Here is a 15,976-nt window from a genome sequence, read left to right on the forward strand (position 1 = left end):
AGAGCCGCGGAGCAGAGCGCGGGGCAGGGAGCCTTTATTACAGCAAAGCCGCGCAGGGGGCAGGGAGGCAGACAAAGGGACCGGGGTTCTCCCCGCAGTCAGTTCTTCAGCTCCCCCAGGCGGAGCCTGGCAAAGTCCGTGGCCAGTTTCAGGGCTTCCTGCAGGCAGCCCACATTCTTGCCTGTTGCCTGTGCAGAGATGTCCTTTCCACCGCCTTTGCCGTCCATCAAGCCAGACACTTCCTGCACCCACTGGCTGGCCTTCAGGCCCTTATTTGCAGTCTCCTGGGCAGGAAAAGAAACCCAGCAGTCAGCACTGAACAGCAATCACCCTGCCCCATGCCTACCACTCCATTAAGTCCCGACTCTTCCCCTTCCCTGTTTGCAGAGCATAACCCCTCTTCCCTCACTTCAGCAGCCTGACAATAACTCCAAGCACAAAGGCTCTGGGTCTTGCCAAATCCCAATCAATTCTGGCAGTGTAACGTTCCTGCCTGAAGGCTGTAGTTCCTCCACAGAGGCTCAGAGAGAGGCAGGCACACAGTCGTGGCATTACCTGGGGTACTTGACACAGGCAGGTGATCCTGCCAGCTTCATTATCCACAGCAAAGAGCATAGCAGCAGTCTGGGGGGAATTAGTCTTGAAGAGTTTCAGAGATTCATTCAGGGCCTGGAGGAGAACAAAATCATTATATGACTGCAACTCTGTGCTTGCACCCAGCCCAGCTCCAACCCCAACAGCACCCACAGAGACCTAAGGGATTAGGAATTGCATTAAACCAGCCAGCAGCACTCTGCAATGCTCGTCCTCCCAAACGTCAGCCATTTTCATATTCCTGGCAACGTCAAAGCCTTGGCAGGGGACATAAACCCTGCCTGGTACCCCAAGGCAGGTAGGAGAAAATGCTTTTATTTCCCCATCTTGAAGCATACAGCAATTGGCAAAATCAGCCCCAGAATAATCTTTGCCTGAATGTACTGGCTGGAGGGGAAAAAGCTCTTCCCAGCAGAAGGGAACAGCTGTTCTAAAGGGAGTCAAGAGTGCTCAAATGCAGTGTGAAGAGCCTGCAAGGGTTATCAGACACAGCACGCAGGGAAAAACCAGGGAGACTGCCACATATTCTATTATTCTCAAGGAGACCATCATCCCTCACTCACACAGACAGCCCGATGCAGCACAGAGCCCCAGGGGTGGGTCCTATGGCGAGCAAAGCAGTGCTGCTCTGGGTGGATTGGGAACATGCAGCTCCCTGGGCTGCCAGCACTGCCATCCCATGGGATGCACCCCTCTGACAGGGAAAATTCTGCAACAGCACCCACTGGGAGCAGAAGCATGGGTATCATGGTGATGCTGGTGGCCACAGAGAGCGAGCAGGATCAGCTCCAAGACTCTCAGAAAGGAAATTTTAAAAGGGCATTAAGCCCAGAGTGGTCTAAGCCCAGGCTCCCACTGCCTGGCACCTACTGGGCTCAGCACTGTGACACAACACACACAACAGAGCATTCATTCCAACAGAAATCGCTTGGGAAAAAACTTGTGTGTGGAGGAGGGAAGGAGCAGACCCAGCCCTGGCCAGGGAAGAACTTTAACCCAGCTGAGCAGACAGTGCTGGGGGCAGCTCTCTGCCTGGCCCTGTCCACATTCAGCCCAGGACACCACTCCTGGAGCCGATCTGCGGGGGTCACAAGCACCACAACTTCCATGGCTCAGCAGAGTTGCTGCTCTCAGTCCCTTAAGTGCATTTCAGTCTCATGACTGCTGCAGGATGAGTCTTAGCTGGGACACAATAGGATTTCTGCTGGGCTCCCTATCTATCACCATGTCTGGAAACTCAGCAAGTGGTTAAAACCTCACCACCCCAGCAAGCCCATGTGCCAGTCCAGGAGGTGGGACACAAGAGATTATCCCAGGTCTCAGGGATGGCAGGTGACAAGAGGGACAGCTCTGTAGAACTGAACCACATCCTCAAGTGATGACAGACCACTCAGCTGCTCCTCAGGCTGAAGGAAAGTTGCTGAGGACAGATCAGACTTTCCCATACCTTTGCTGAGGCTCCATTTTCCATTTCCATGATGACCCATGGCTGGTTAGGGTGACTCTCAATGACTTGCTTGGTCTTCTCCAGTACCTGAGGACAACAGTGGTCAGCCACTAAACCATCCACACTGTGTATGGAACCACCTGGGTGGAGCAGGGACAGAGGTCCCCAGGCTGCCCAAACACACCCAAAAGCCCAGCCTGGAGCAGCTTCACACTATGAAGCCAGGAGAAATGTACTCTGACAGGCAGGTATGTGGCCTGCAAGACAGCATGTCGTGCATGATTCCTCCTCCAGAAAACTCCAGTGGGATCCAGGAGGAAGCCTGTACCCAGGGCCACTGTTAGAGCAGAAACAGGCTGCCATGCTTCAATCCAGGGGACAGGCACAGAGGTAATTCTGCTTCAGGAGGCAGCAGGAGAAGCTGAAAGGCTGAACAGTTTGAGGGGCATGGCCACACATCAATTCTCTTCCATCCTGGACACTATCAGAGCTCCCAAAGGAGCCCCCCACAGGCCTCCCACCCTGTCCTTTATTCCAGCCCACAGCTCACTCTTTTCTGGATGTCGGCTTTGCTTGCTCGGTCCAGGTCATCCATGACCTTCTTCAGTGCTTTAACAGCCTCCCTCAGTTCATCTTTCTGCCACTGTGGGATAATAGCAGTGGCCAGGGTCTGCAAAACAGGAGCAGGTAGAGAAGGTTAAAGGTGCCGCAATCATGGCAGGAGATGAAGCACCTCATAAACTCTGCCTCAGCTGGCAGAGCCCAGTAAGCTCCACTCTTCTCCCAGTGCCAGTGACCTGAGGAAAGAGGTGCTGGCTGCAGCACCCATGGGATGCAGGGCTGTTGGACAGGAGCAGAAGGTGAACTCAGGCCTCATTAATACCCAGTTCTGGCAATCAAGGTCCCTTTCACTTTGGGGAGGCAGAGTACTGCTACCATCCTCACCTCACCGAGATCTGTGATCTCCTTCTGCACGTCTTTGTTGGGAGCAGTCTGGACCTTCACCTTGGCCTCCAGAGCTGACAGCAACTTCCTGAGGCTGTCGACTTTCCTGAGGGCCTAGGAGGATACAATCTGAGTTAAATCAAGCTGGAAGATTGAGCAGGCTGGGGTTTTTGTCACTCCAGTGTGAAGAGGTGAAGAATGCTGGAATGCCCCAGGATGGAGCTTAGTAACTCTTGGAAAGCCACTGGGCCAAAGCAGGCAGCATCTGACCAGAACCAGGGTGTGATGATGGCACATGGGCCCCAGGTCTCTTTCCTTTGCCAGGATTGCCAAGATCCCCCCAAAAGAGAAATCATCTTCCCCATGACACCCCCTTCTCCCACTTTAGGGAGCACCAGCCCACATCCAAAGTCATTGCCTCCTGCAGCACAGAACTGGATTCTCAGACTTCACCACTCTCCTGCTGGCCCTGCCAGCTGCTGAGAGCTCTACATCAGCAGCCACTCTGAAAAGCAACCTGAGCTAACCCTGGAGCCATCCCACACACCCACCCAGGTTTCTCTGCCACAACACCTACAGCTGAGACTTCCCTCTCTCTTCCCTGCTCTGACTGTAGTACAGCCAGGGCCTCCAGAACAGTCTTTGGCAACAGCAGCACCCTTTTCCATGACTCCCTCAGAGGATATTGTGCAAATTTGAACAAAATGAACTTTGGCACAGGGTTAGTAGGTGGAATTTCATAGAGGATCTCTCCTGCCTACCCTTACCTTCCGAGCTTCAGCTCCAGTGACTGCAACTATCCTCCGAATGCCTTTAGCAATTGCTTCTTCTGAAACAATCACAAACGAGCCAGCATGGCTGGAGTTCTGCAAGTGCCTTTGGAAAGAACCCAGACAGACCCACAAGAAAGAGTCAGAAGTCCACTTCTCATCTCAGCAAGAATCAGCAAAGAAAAAAATACAACCATCGTGCCAGGGAAATGCAGCAGTGTGGGGACATACAGAAAAAACAACCAGTGCTGAAAGCAAATGAGTGAGGAAAGGGTGGTAAGACCTGTGTTCCCAGCACTGCCAGAGACCCTGTGTGAGGTCACGGGCAATACAGGCAGTTTCCTGCCTGCAAAAGGTAAGTTTAAAGACTGATTGACTCAGGACTGGGAATGCAAAGGCATATCATCACCACCACCTCCATCTCTGCCCTGGCTCTGCCCAGTGAATGCTCATGACACTCCCAGGAGCTCAAGCTCCACAGGAACTCCTTTCAGCCACCCTGCCACCTTCCACAGCCTCTCCAGGTACTCACGTCCCTCCGCAGAACTCAATAGAGGTGATGGAGCCCCCAGGGCCAGAGGGGTCAGCCAGCAGCTCCTCCACAGGGATGCCAATGGAAACCACACGGACAGGATCAGGGTAGGTCTCGTCAAAAACTGCCCGAAGTCCTTGGATAGCTTTGGCTTCTGCAAGAGGGCAGTCCTTGGCATACACAGTCTGCAGAGCACAGCAAAGGGATGCAGGTAAGAGCCAGTCCTGTCAGCTGTGACTGAGGGCCCACATTCCCAGGAATTTCCTTCCTCTGAAAGATCCTAGAAGTGAAGTCTTGTGCCTTACCTGAGTTGGAGTTTGTTGAGCTACAAGAATCACAACGTTATTAAAAGACATCTCATCTTCAAAACTCCCAGTACCACCTGCTGAGATTCCCTGTGCGTTACTGCACATGCAAATGGTTCCAAGCACAGATTCCAGGGTCCTTCAGGGTCGGCTCTGACACTTGGCACCAGACAAGTGCCACTCTCCTGCCATTGGGAGCACATCACTGGATTGTCTGGGTGTATGCTGTAAACCCAGCCAGGCCTGCAAAACTACTCTGCCAAACTTCCTGACTCTTGCAGCTGATGTGACACTACTGCAGGCATGGGAACACTTCAGCCCTAGAGAGGGCTTGAAACCAATGAACCAAACAATCCATATGGGGTTTTCCCACTCAAAACCCTCTAAAGTGATGGCAATCTGTGCACAGTACTGCACCAGCAGCTCAGAATCCTCCTGTGCATGCCAAACTCCCAGCGTCCCAGATCATCCAAAACAGGGACTCAAGGTATACAACGTGTCACCCATACCCACCTTTGACTCCTCGATCATCTGGTTGGCAATCCCTTCAACTTTCTTGATTTCCTGGGTGGACAGGGCTCCCTTGGCCGTGAAGTCGAAGCGCAGCCGGTCCGGTGCCACCAGGGACCCCCTCTGGTCAGCCTCCCCCAGCACGGAGCGCAGGGCGAAGTTGAGGATGTGGGTGGCCGTGTGGTTGCTCATGACCGGCCTCCGCCTGGCCTGAGGGAGGAAGCCACTGTCAGATGGGGTCCCACACCCCAGAGCCACAGCCACCTCCAGCAGCTGAAGGGGAGGTTAATGCCCTGCTCCAACAGAGTCCTCAACTAGCTCAGGACACCAGAAACAACTGATCACACTTGCTGCCTTGGAGCTTCAGCTATAGGAACAGGTGCTACCCACCAAATCCGTGCATGCCTTTTTTCCTGGCAGTTCCCTTGTTTGGCCTGTGTGGAAAGAGGCCAAGGACAGATCAGGAACAGATAACTAATCTCTGTTCCTCAGCAGGGAAAAGCACTTCAAGATGGAAGCCTTCCCTCTTCCACCAAAGATGCTGCCTCTGTAGGGAAGGGAAATGCATCAGGCTGACTCTGCTCCACCCAGCATTGACTCAGCAAGCTGAGCCCACAGGAGCAATGTTTGGAGTGGGGCAGACAGCCCAGGCTCTCTGCTGTTACCCCACACAGTGGAGCACCACACATGTTCTCCCTACAAGTCATGACACAAAATGTGCTTCTACCTGTGACCAGCAAACCCAGCAAGAGTGGCTCTGAGCTAGCTGAGCATTATCTGCCTCGTGGTAAGAGAAAGCCAGGTATGAAGCAGGAGGGACTTGGAGTCAGCCAGACACTGCTTGATTGTGTGATGCAGGGAAGAGCAGGACCCAAACATCAGGCCCCCAGAGTGGCACCGATGAAAAGAAATGAGACAAAATCCAGAGAAAAGAGACACCCATGTGTTACACCATGTTTTAACTTACCTCATCAATAGTCAGGTGGACCTGATCTCCTACTTTCAAGCTCCCATACAGAGTTCCTATATGGAGCACGTAGCCTCCCCGGACCTGAACGTTCTTCACAGTGAATTCTGTTTTCTGTACAAAGAGGGAAATGCCCCATGTGAGCAGGGTGAGACATATAAGCAGAGGTCTGAGTTGCAACTGGAAAGGTCCCAGCTGAGAGCCAGAGCAGTGTGTGTGCTGGAGAAAGCTGAGTGTCCCCAGGCACAGCACACAGCAAAGCAGAGAAGTGAATGAAGGTAGGGCACAGTTATGGGGCACAGAAAGAGCTCCCCATCTTCAGCTCCCCATCTTGGCTTGAAAGCACTGCCCTTGGGCTTGGCAATCCCAGCACCACCACCAGAGGCACCCACATTCTGGTGATAGCAGCATAGAACTGAGCTCCTCAAGGAGCAAGGGGAACAAAACCCCAGCACATCCATGCCATTCTGCACACCCAAAAAGGAACCCCGTGCAATGTGTGACATCTGACACGGATGGGAAATTGATGGAGCTTGCTTGGCCCCTTTCCCACTCTGCCCAGGCCCCAAGTCTAGCAAAAGTCTAGCTGAGTCTAGCAAAAGGCTTTCAGGCCCACTCACATCCTCCCTGCTGTCGTCATCCTTGACCATGTAGCCCTGGTCATAGATCTGCCCACCCTGCTCGGCGTAGAAGCAGGTCCGGTCCAGCACTATGCCACATTCCTGGCCAGTGGATACCTCCTCCACAAACTTCTTCTCCCTGCGGATGGCTTTCACTGTGGCCACGAGGCTCCCAAAATCTGCCACCAGGATGACAGGCAGTGTCAGTAAAACAGGAAAACCTTGTAGACACCACAGGGGAGCAGAATGTTATAACAACATCTCCCAGTTATTGCAGGAGCTCATGGCAGCTAACACATTTTCAGGGGATAAAGAGAGAGGAGTAAGGCAACAGTCAGTTGGAAATTTCCTTCCAAGGCAGGGACTGTCACTGCCTTCCACACCTATGCAGCAAAAGTCAGCAGCACACATGGCTATGAGCCTGCAGCCTCCTGAATCTCCATCAAATCAAAAAAACTAGCAGGAGAGCCAGAGCAAGCAAGCCAAGGACCCTCCAACAGGCCAAGGAGAAACTGCAGTCTCCTGCAGCACTGGCAAAGGAGCAGCTGAGAAACACCAACACAGAGTGTGGAGACATAAAGCTGAAGGAAAAGGAATTCCCTTAATTTGGCAACAGCAGTACAGTAGCCCCTGAACAGTCTGTCCCCTTTCTGTGCTCAGTTAGTAACAAGCAGACTATTCACCTGTACAGCTTCCCACTTCCAACTCCATGTCCCAGGAAAGGGGAGCCCAGAGGAACATGCCAGGGAAGGTTTAGTAGCAGAACATGACTGTGAGAAGGTTTTTCATACCATAGGTACCACTCAGATCTGAAGCATAGTTGTATTTTGGTGAGTCATCTGTCACCTCCAGGCCTTGGGCTCTCAGCTCTTCAATGGCATAGATGTCCAGCATGAGGAGATCTTCCCCTCCAGCACCCTTGCCCTGGGATTTGAGCTGCCAATGAAGAAAGTTTGAGAAATGACCTGCCAAATACCAAGGTTTAAGAAACACCAATGCATGCCAGCCTAGCTGCACATCTCACATCCCTCAGCACTCCTGATTTAGAGCTCTACCCTGGGAAGCTGTGTGCCAGCACCTGGAGTGTGCCAATTTTTCTGGCTTCAGAGCACCCAGTTCCAGCATGCAGACCAAGTGGGCCTGAGCCCAGTAAGGACCAGGCAAGTACCCAGCTAGTCAATGCCACTCCCTACTGCTGCAGCAAACATACTGGGAAATGCACCTAAGCTGAAGGCCTGTCTGGATACCAAGCCTTGGACAGGGAATAACTTCCCTAACCAGAAGAGGACAGCAGAAGCACTTCCAGCACTCTGCTATCTCTTGTCTGAAGGCTGAGCTCAAGGTTCCAGGCTTTCCTAGTGAGCAGAACCAATCCCAGCTGTACAGAAAACACATGTTCCACAGCAACTGCAGTTGTCCTGGCTTTTCCCATGAGACAAACCATGGGGCATATGGGGTGTGCGCAGACTCAGTGAGAAAGGAGCAACTCAAGACTGCAAACTGCAAGGAAGGGAATTCTTCCTGCCCACTCATAAACTAGCTTCCACTGGAGCTGTTACCCACCTGAGCATTCTTCCGCTCTTCTTCAAAGCCCTCCATGTCTACAACAAGGCCCTTCTCCTCTGCAATCAGCCCAGTGAGATCCGCAGGGAAACCATAGGTGTCATACAGCAGCCAGGCAGTGTCACCTGCAGAGAAAGGGCAAAGCAGTCACCTCTCATGTTCCATGAGACACTGCTCCCTTCCCTGCTTCCCCACTGGCTCTGAGCTATGGCAGGACAGCAAACAGGTCTGGAGAATGTGAACATCCAACAGGCTCCTCCCTGACTGCACAGAAATGTGTGTCTGGGAAGCTTAGAAACCTCAGCAAGTGAGCACAGGCCAGAAAGAGATGGGTGGTTCAGCTCTAAGAGATGTCTTCTGACTCCAACTTTATCCCCTACCACCTTCCACCACCTCTAATTTTCCCACCCTTTTCCTTCCCCCAACTTCCCTAAGCCCTTATGTAATCCCAGATAACAAATGATTTTTGCTGCATCTAGACAGAAGTAACAGCCTTACCAGGAATGACTTTACTGTCCCCAAGGCTCTGGATCTTCCTGTCCAGGATACGACGGCCTCTGCTCAGTGTTTTCAGGAACTGATCCTCTTCTTCATTGATAATGTCCTTTACCATATCTGGATCCTTCTTCAGCTCAGGAAAGGCATCTCCCTGCAGACCCAGGAGGAGAAGCCCTTCAACATGGAGATCTGCACACCTCAGCAGAGAAGTCTTAAGCAGACACAGTGGAATAGGAGAACTTACCAGTGACTGCACCACCACATCAACCAGAGTAGCAAAGAAACCCTTGGGGGCATTGAGCTTCTCATGGGAGTAGCGCACAGCCCGTCGGAGAATCCGCCTCAGCACATACCTAGGGAATAGCAGAGCCCCCCATGCAAATGTTACACATCTGAGCTGTTCTCAGGGGCTCCACCAGCATCCACCCACCAGCACTCCCCTCCCAGGACCAAGAGCACAGGGTTTTCCCCTCTCGTTTTCCCTCCAGCAGCTGCTCAGGTAAGGTGCTAGCCTCAGCTCCATGACCCACATTCACTGTGTGCTTATGGAGTCCACTGGCACCTGCAGTACAGCCCCCCAGCCCAAAATTCCTTGCTTTTTCAACAGGAACACTGCACCAAGCTGGGCTGCATGCCCTTCTGCCCACAGTCATCTTGTCTGAGGGCTGGCACAGCAGCAATGGTGCTCACAAGAACCTTCAGACTCGTGCATCATCTTCTGGGTGAACCTTACTACAGCGACTCAAGCACCAAGTATTCTGAGTAAACACTCTGCTACCCACTGCTTTAATGATGAATCCAAAGAGAACCCAGAGACACAGGAGATCCCAGAGGGAAACTATGCAGAACAGAATGGGAGTGGTGACAATGCAGCAGCTCCTTCTTACCCTCTGCCAGTGTTGTCAGGCCTGCCCCCGTCCGAGAGGGCCAGGGTGATGGTCCGTGCATGGTCAGCCAGCACGCGGTAGGCCATGTCTATTCCATCAGCATCCTCGGCCCCAACCTGCCCCAGGTACGGCCTGGCACCTGTGCCCTTTGCAGAGGAGAAGGCAGTGAGCCAGGGGTACAATTACTGGCAGTGGCACCACAGCAGAATTACAGGGAAGGGCCTCAGAAGACAAGCCAACCCCACCACCCACAGCCACAGAGGAGAGTATTCCTCTTGGAAAGAGGCGATACAGTGAACCTAGGGGAGGCACAGAGCTGAGGGCTCTGCATGGTGCCACATCTCAATGGCCAAAAGCTCTCCAAACCAGAGGGAAGAAAATCCAATTTATCCCATCGTTAAGAGCCCAAAAGAGAGGAAGAGGGAGAGTACAGGTAAATAATTTGTTTTGCACATTGGCTCAAGGACTCCAACCTGGCATAACCTGCCCAGCCAAGAAACCTTTTAATTTCTGTCACACAGGAGATGGCCCCAGCTTTCCTCTTTTAGGATGTTTTTATCCATACCCTAGGGAAAGATACTGCTGTAACCATGCACTGCTTGCACATGGTGCAATCATCCTGGCACAGTCCCTCCAGCCAGGATTCCAGAACACAGCAGGAAGGCAGACAAGGACACAGGGGCTGTATCTAGCCAGGGGACTTAACACTGAAAAAAGGCAGCTCTCCAATTCCAACTCTGGAACTTGGCACCTCATTCCTTAGAGGTAGCAGGAGCCTGGGCTCGTCTCTCTGCATTTTATCCAGCATGATCTGCAGTCAGGAAGCTTTGCCTCCTCCACAGAGGCACAAAAAGGCTTAGACCTGCACACAGAGCTCCCACCATGGGTAACGTGGTCCCCAACCAGGACAGCGCAGCAACAGCACACAGCTTCTGCCAGTGACTGTAGTGGCTTATGCAAAGCACTCCTGGCTATGGGATTTTTCTACATTCTGGGTTAGCAGTACCACGTGCTCTCTAGCACGTGGCAAAAAGATAGCACTTGGCCATGTTGGACTGCAGAGTATCTCCCACTGGGAGAGTACCAAGGAGTGTCCATCAGGACAGTTCACAGAACCTGGGAAAGCTGCACCACTCACTGTCCTGTTTTCCCCTGGAAACCTGTCTCAGGGCAGTAATTACTGTGCCAGCCTGGGTTCCTACCCTCAGCAAAGTGCAAATGTGTGGGGTTCACAGCAGCTGGGAAAGCAGAGACCACCCTGTCCAATCGGTCCCATACATCTCCCCAAGAATTCAGGGAATGGATGCAGCTAGGTCAGGCTTCAGTTCATACCTTTTGGATGGCTTCAAAGTAAGGAAGGAAAAGGTCAGTGTCATAGTTGGACATCTTGTTCTGCAGCACAGAAACCAGCCTCTCCAGGCCCATCCCAGTATCAATACTTTTCTTAGGAAGGGGTTTCAGTGTCCCATCAGCTTCCCTGGCAAAGAAAGGTGAGATGTCATGGATGGATGTTCTGCAGGGAGAACCCCATTTCTCTCCATCTCTGTAAGATTCAGTTCCATCAGATTTGTGACACAGGCCCATACACAAGCCACACAAAGGACAACTTTGATAAAATACAGTTAACAAGACCCTCAGCAACAACTTAGACCCAGAGCAGGCAACAACTTATTCCCTACTGAACAGCTGGCAGATAAACAGAGAAAATGTTCTCAGTTTGTCCCAAAAGCAGTGTGACCAACCTGTTCTGTACCAGTGGACAAGGGGACAGAACATGACAAAGTGCTCAGCTGCTGGATAACTGGGTATGGCAAGTAAGCCACGGGCAGTTGAAAGAACACACAGCCCAAGCAGCCTCCCAAACTGAGCTGGAGCTACCTGGCTCGCCTGGAAGTAGGTCTGGCTCACCTATTGAACTGTATGAACACCAGGTTCCAGATCTCCAGGACGTTGGGATCATCCTGATTGACCAAGTGTGAAGCATCTCTGTCCCCTATCCGGTCATAGTGGATCTCGCTGCAAGGGCCACAGGGGCCGGTGTCTCCCATTTCCCAGAAATTATCCTTCATACTGCCAGGCAGAATCCTCCCCTCAGCCAGCCTGTAAGAAGAAATTTATTGAACAACAGAGACTAACTAAAAAGAATTCCCTACACTAAAGGCTATGCCAGAGAAACCACAGCTCACTAGTTCCCTAGATGTGCTGATGAATTCTTAGTGTCTTGAGACAGATCAGTCTAAAAGCCTAATGCTCAGGATCTCTGCTGAGGGGATCAAGTGAACACTAGCACCTGGCAGTCATCCCAGGTGGAGACAGAGATTTACACAACAGCCCAGTAAAGCCATCAGCACAAAGACACTGATGGGTGAAGAACCTCTCCTATGAGAAAAGGCTGAGAGAATGTGGATTGTTCAGCATGGAGAAGAGAAGGTTCTGGAACTACCTTGTTGTGGCCTTTCAGTACCTAAAGGGGACTACAAGAAATCTGGAGAGGAACTATAAATTTTTCCCTGTAAGCATAGTGAGGCAGTGGGAAAGGATGCACAGAGAAGCTGTGTCTGCCCCATCCCTGGAAGTATTCAAGGCCAGGTTGGACAGGGCTTGGAACAAGATGAGCTGTAAGGTCCCTTCCAACCCAAACCATTCTACAGTTCTGTGCTTCCATGATCTTCTCAAATGCTGTCAATGGCAGCACACTGGGCAGGACATCCCATCCACCTCACCAAGCAGGACTCTTTAGCTGACACAAGAGATTTTGAAACCAGAGCTCTCAATATCTATCTAATATGAATACTTCCCTTTGATTTGGAAGCTCCACCACACTGCAAAAATTATTTGTGACACTTTAACTTTGTTGAAGTCTCCTTTTATATGTGTTCTGCCATATAACACAGGCCATTGAGTCATATAAAGATTTAGGTTGGAAAAGACATTTTGGATCATCAAGTCCAACTGTTACTCCAATACTACCAAACTCACCACTAAACCATCCTCCAAAGTCCCACAGCTACACAGCTTTAAAATCCCTTCAGGAATGGTGACTCCACCACTGCTCTGAGCAGCCTGTTCTGTTCTGCTTCTGTAAAGGAATTTTTCCTAATATCCAAGCCAAATAAATTACTATTGCTTATCAAAACATGCACCTTCCTCAGTGAAAGGCCTTACCCCAAATCCAACCAGATCTGCTTGCACTCCAGGTCTGGTTGCAGTCCTGCAGCCTCATTTCCACCAAAGTAAGTGACATAGAGTCTCTCAGCAGGGATGCCAAACTCCTTGGTGAGAAGTTCCAGTGCCAGTTTACAAGCAAGTTCCTGCAGAAGGAAACATGAGGTCAGAAAGTGAATGCAAAGACAACTTCAACATCCAAAGTACTGGCTACTGTACGTATCAGCAGCTGAAATCTTTCTGACTTTTGACATAAGAAAAGTTAATACATGCAGGGAAGAGGACACAAGAAACATCTCACATGACTGTCTTGATGCAGCCAAGTTAACACCTAACATGTTCAATGCCTTGAAAAATCCTTTTAATTCTGACTTTAATACTACACTAGCAAGAAAGGGAGTCATTATTGTATCATCACTCCTGTTTGAAGGTCAGTCATAGCTGCATAGCACATGGTAGTCCCCACATCTCCAGGACAGCCACTAAAATCTCCACCTGAAGACTCCAAACTAGCAAAGTTTATTTAAACAGCTTTGTAAACCTAAAGTAATTAATCTCAAATCATTCTGCAGGGCTGGGGCAGCTTCCAAGCTCGTTTATTCCAAAGGAGCCACATGCACCTCTGTTCCAACATATTCTCCTTCCTCTTGGCAACTGCTCTGCTGACCTTACAGAGACAGATAAATCTGCATAAGAGATTCAGAGCTGCAGCCAGACTGTTTTACCTTGAAATAATCCCCAAAGGACCAGGACCCCAACATCTCAAAGAAGGTGTGGTGGTACACATCTTTGCCCACGTCATCCAGGTCGTTGTGCTTGCCCCCTGCTCGGATGCACTTCTGAGTGTTGGTGGCTCTGCTCAGTTTAGCGAGCGGGTGTGAGGGGTCGATGGTATTGAGGAAGATGGGTTTGAACTGCAAGGAGAGAAAAAGGACAAGTGAAACTGCTAGAAAAGCTGAGAAACTGGGAAAAAAGGCAACCAGAACCTGTTTTCAAATGTTGCAAGCAACAGTGAGGCAGTAAGTGTCATGATATCACTAGTCTGAACATACCCAAAGCACCTTTCAGAAACAAACCTGCTGCTCCTGTCCATGAGAAGGCTGTCTAGGACTCAGCACTCACACACAAACGGGTATTCCTAGAGCCTACCAAACCCCAGGCCTTCCAAAGGGACTGAAATCTGCCAAATTCCCAGCTGCCAAAAAATGGGGTGCTGATCTGCAGCAGAGTCCTTGCAGCATCCCAGTCTCAACCATTCTTCAAAGACACCATTACTCATTTGTGCCAGGACTGCTGCGGTACCAAGGCTCACCATAGGAACCTGTTCCAGTGCTCTTGCCAATTTTGTGAGAGCACAGAGGATTCCAGAGGACACACCACCCATCTCTGTGACCAGAAGGAAGGTGGAGTAAGCAATAATTTTCCCAACAGCTCTGCAAACCACTTCACAGGTTCCAACATAATATGTTCGTAGGCTCACAGTGCCAGGGTGGGAATCCTACCTGATTCATACCAGCATTGGCAAAAAGCAGAGTGGGGTCATCCAGGGGGATTGTGGAAGATGAGTGCACGTAGGTGTGCTTGTTTTCCCTGAAGAAGTCAATGAACCGCTGCCGGATCTGGCTGGCAGTGAGCGGGGTCTCCATCTGGAAGCTGGAATTTGCCACTGTCCAAAGCAAGTGGCAGGAAAGTGGCAAAACCTCGGTGCAGTCTGAACAAATGAAAACAAACAATAGTCTGATGTACTGTCAGCTCAAGGTGAATATCAGGATCATTGTCTCCAACTCCTGAAAGGGTCTCCCCACATTGTTAAGTACTCACTGACCCTTCTGTTAAACCATAAATCTGCCCCAAATAGTGGTGGCCCAAACTGAAATTTCCTCTCCTCCAAACTCCCTGATTTCTGGGGCTCTACCTCAAGTCACCTGTTCTTTGAAAATGCATAGTTACAAAATATCAAATTCTCATGGATACTAAACTTAGTAGGTTGTGTTTGCCTTACTGGAGACAAGAGGAACTGCCAAGTCACCAAAGCATTCAAGGTGATTAAATGCAGAATGAGGAGACATCATTGCAGCCTTCCACTATTTAAAGGGGCTTATAAAAATGATGGACAGCAACTTTTTACATGGGTAGATAATGGTATGACAAGGGGAGGGAACAATTTCAAACCAGAAAAGGAGAGATTTAGGTTAGATGTCAGGAAGAAATGATTCCCTGTGTGGGTGATGAAGACCTGGCACACGTTGCCAAGAGAAGATGTGGCTTCCCCATCACTGGAAGTGTTCAAGGCCAGGTTGGATGGGGCTTGGAGCAGCATTGTATAGCGGAAGTTGTCCCTGCCTGTGTCAGAGGTGTTAGAATCAGGTGAGCTTTAAGCTACCTTCCAATCCAAACCCTTCTGTGATTTAATGACTAAACCATAGAACAGTTTGAAAGTGACCCCTGAATATAACCTTGTCCACCCTCTCTGCTCAAAGCAGAGCAGGCTGCAGGGATGCCCAAAAGCCTCTCCTGAAGGGACCCACATCCCCACACGCACACCAGAGGCAGGTGACAGCCTGGAGCGCAGCACCGCCCGTGTCCTACACAGGCTGTCCCTGACAGCGCAATGCGGACCCAGGGAGGCAGGCGAGATCCCAGCAGCCTGCTGCGGCGCGGAGAGACGGGAACTCCCATGGCAGCAAGGCCTGGAGAATTCCCAGCACAGAACCAATCCGGGTGGAAAAGTCCTCTGAGATCACCGCGTCCAACCTCGCTGCTGCAGGAGGGAAGGACCCGAGGTGGGGAGAACCAAGCAGAGCAGCGGCCTCAGGACCTGTCAGAGCCCCTGCCCAGACACACCCGCTCTCCAGCGCCCGGGCCGGGCTGAGGGCACAGCGCTGCCCGCCAGCGCCGCGGGCCGCCCGGCGTCCCCCCGCGGGCCCGCATGGGGCGCGACCGCCACCGCCACCCTCCCGCCCTGCCTTCTCCGTGCCCCTGCGCCCGCGGGTCCCGGCCGGGCCACGGGAGCCGCACGCAGCAGCCGGAGCCGCCCAGGCCCCGGGGCCGTACCTGCGCGACCACCGCCGCCGCCCCTCGCTCCGCTCCTCCGGCCGCGCCGCAGCGCCCGCCCCGCCCCTCCGCCGGCCGCCACCTCCCATTGGCTGCGGCGGCTGTCACTCTTCTGCCAG

The 15,976-nt window shown here is 51.7% G+C and overlaps 1 protein-coding gene across 1 annotated transcript; it reads right to left on the reverse strand.

The window, feature by feature from the left end:
* Positions 1-18: 18 nt before the first annotated feature.
* AARS1 (alanyl-tRNA synthetase 1) lies at positions 19-15,968 on the reverse strand. Its single transcript, XM_030282133.4, has 21 exons — positions 15,858-15,968; positions 14,306-14,514; positions 13,529-13,717; positions 12,804-12,949; positions 11,547-11,738; positions 10,971-11,115; positions 9,639-9,784; positions 8,996-9,104; positions 8,752-8,902; positions 8,254-8,378; positions 7,482-7,626; positions 6,691-6,869; positions 6,071-6,184; positions 5,107-5,313; positions 4,289-4,473; positions 3,754-3,862; positions 2,987-3,100; positions 2,592-2,711; positions 2,042-2,128; positions 556-669; positions 19-284 (listed from the first exon to the last, which is right to left on the reverse strand). Exons 2-21 carry the CDS (start codon positions 14,447-14,449, stop codon positions 99-101), a joined length of 2,907 nt encoding a protein of 968 aa, XP_030137993.1. The 5' UTR covers positions 14,450-14,514; positions 15,858-15,968; the 3' UTR covers positions 19-98.
* Between the last annotated feature and the right edge of the window lie 8 nt (positions 15,969-15,976).

This window comes from Taeniopygia guttata, chromosome 11, assembly GCF_048771995.1.
Source record: "Taeniopygia guttata chromosome 11, bTaeGut7.mat, whole genome shotgun sequence".
Classification (NCBI taxonomy): domain Eukaryota; kingdom Metazoa; phylum Chordata; class Aves; order Passeriformes; family Estrildidae; genus Taeniopygia; species Taeniopygia guttata.